Below are 2,075 nucleotides of genomic sequence, written 5' to 3'. Positions count from 1 at the left end.
ACTCATGTACAGTAGTGAGAACTTTCACACCCTACTGCCTTGTCTTCCTGTGTCAACGACCTCACCCCAATATGATCCAGGGCTTAGTTAACATGAGACTGCTGCAGACAGAGATTGCGTTGGATGACAGAACATTAATACATAATTTTACAGTGAAAATACATCATGCATGCCAGTTACCTGGTAAGCATGAAATCTAAACAAGGAGAATTAGTTGTTGAGTTTAAAATCCAAATGTATCAGGCTAAGATGCACCAATGCACCCAATATGATCATAAAATGGCACATCAACCTCTCCTCTGTACATCCCATATATGGGCATAGACAAAATTTGCATTTCTGCTTCTCTTTACAAAAAAGGAAGACACCAAGTATTTACTGAGTGTTTATTATATGCTGGACATTGTTTTAAGAGATTTGCATATGTTGCTATTTAAACCTTACAGCAGCCACAAGAGTATTTTATCCCAGTTGTATAAATGGGACACTTCAGTTCAGAAGTTTAGTGATTTGTCTGAAGCCACACAGTTGTTGGCACTGCACCCCAGGTCTGTTGGACTCCAAACACAGGCAGATTATCCAATAGGCAAGGTAAACATGGTACTTACCTTGCTTACCAGATCATCCATATTGAACAATTTCACATTTTTTCACCACATCAAAGATTCTGCTTCTAGGTATCGCTGGCATCTGTCTCTCTCCCAACCCCACAGCACCTTCCTACAGAATCAAAGTCTCTTTTCAAATTTACAGTCTCTGTCAGGGTGGGTGACCTGGTACTCAAGGTAAGCACAGGCTTACTTATGCTGACTTACTAATCGTAGTGAACAATTTCACATTGGTTTCACCACATCTTTGAAATTGTTTACTACAGATGATCCGGTAAGCATGGTAAGCACCATGCTTACCTTGCCTATTGGATAATCCGCCCCTGACTCCAAACCACAAGCTTCTTTTTTTCCATCAGCTACTCTCTGATTGATATATTGTTTCCTTCACTCTGCTTATATCTTCTGTGGTGCCATTTTTTTGGCTTGCGAGCTATTCTTTAAGTAACTGCGCAACTCAGACCTGATTGATTTTGTCTTGTTATAGCTAGGTTTCTGAAGGATGCTTCCTTTATCATTACATTTTCATTTACATCATATTCCTAATAATAAAAATGCTGATTAAAAGTTTAGTATCATGAGTAGCATATCATTCTCTCTATAAGGAATGGAAAATTAGAGCGGTTCCATGGATTTCCCATTACCACAGAGCTAGTAGTGGGGGAGCTGGTATTCAGATCAAGGTGTTCTAACTCAGGAGGCCGTGTTCTCACCCCGTGAAGCTACCCTGCCGTTCCACATGCCCATCCAGTCAATTCCAACTCATAGAGACCCTACAGGAGAGAGTAAAACGGCCCCCTTGGGTTTTCAACGTTGTACTCTTTACGAAAGCAGTGGAGTGGCTGGTGTGTTTGAACTGCTGACCTTTCGGTTAGCAGCTGAGTGCTTTAACGACTGCGCCACCAAGACTATAACACAGATGGTACTGAGGGAATAACATTCTGCTACTCATGGTCTAGACTGTAAGCTCCTTGAGGGCATGGAGCATCATCTTGTTACATAAGAGGTACTCCATCAATGTGTACAGAGCTAAAGAACTTAGTTCCACCAACACAGCAATCACTATGGATGCACATTCAAACATACATATTTTCAGAAAGTTGGTTTGGAGTTGTAGTAGTTTAATAAAAAATAAAAAGGAAATATATTTCAATAGGAGTGGTTTTCACATTTCTTCAAGGCAAAAAGGTTGAATAAAGTTTCTATAGGCCTTCAAGAAATCTTAGCTACTGGACCAAAAAAAAAAAAAAAAGTAAGTAGATAATAGACAAGATAAAATCTGATGTGAAGTGAGTTTTAAAAAGATCACATTTACACACTGAAAATATTTTACCAATGTATAGAATTTTATATGAAAACCTATTACTTTAAACTCTAAAACTTAAAGTGGACAGTTAGTCAATTAATACTAATTGCTTTAAGAAGTAGGGATGTTGCTGTTATTGTTGTTAGGTGCCATCAAGTCGG

General features: G+C 38.8%; 1 protein-coding gene across 1 annotated transcript in view; it reads right to left on the bottom strand.

Moving 5' to 3' along the window:
- CNTNAP4 (contactin associated protein family member 4) overlaps positions 1–2,075 on the bottom strand; it is a 132,298-nt gene that overhangs the window by 6,183 nt on the left and 124,040 nt on the right. Inside the window, exon 16 of the mRNA XM_023741931.1 lies at positions 1,975–1,988. Coding sequence (XP_023597699.1) covers positions 1,975–1,988 — 14 coding nt within the window. The remainder of the gene's footprint in view (positions 1–1,974; positions 1,989–2,075) is intronic.

The sequence above is a fragment of the Trichechus manatus genome, unplaced genomic scaffold, assembly GCF_000243295.1.
Source record: "Trichechus manatus latirostris isolate Lorelei unplaced genomic scaffold, TriManLat1.0 scaffold00194, whole genome shotgun sequence".
In the NCBI taxonomy this organism is placed as follows: Eukaryota; Metazoa; Chordata; class Mammalia; order Sirenia; family Trichechidae; genus Trichechus; species Trichechus manatus.
Note: the sequence above shows the minus strand (reverse complement) of the source record. Positions and strands in the feature narration are given on the sequence as shown.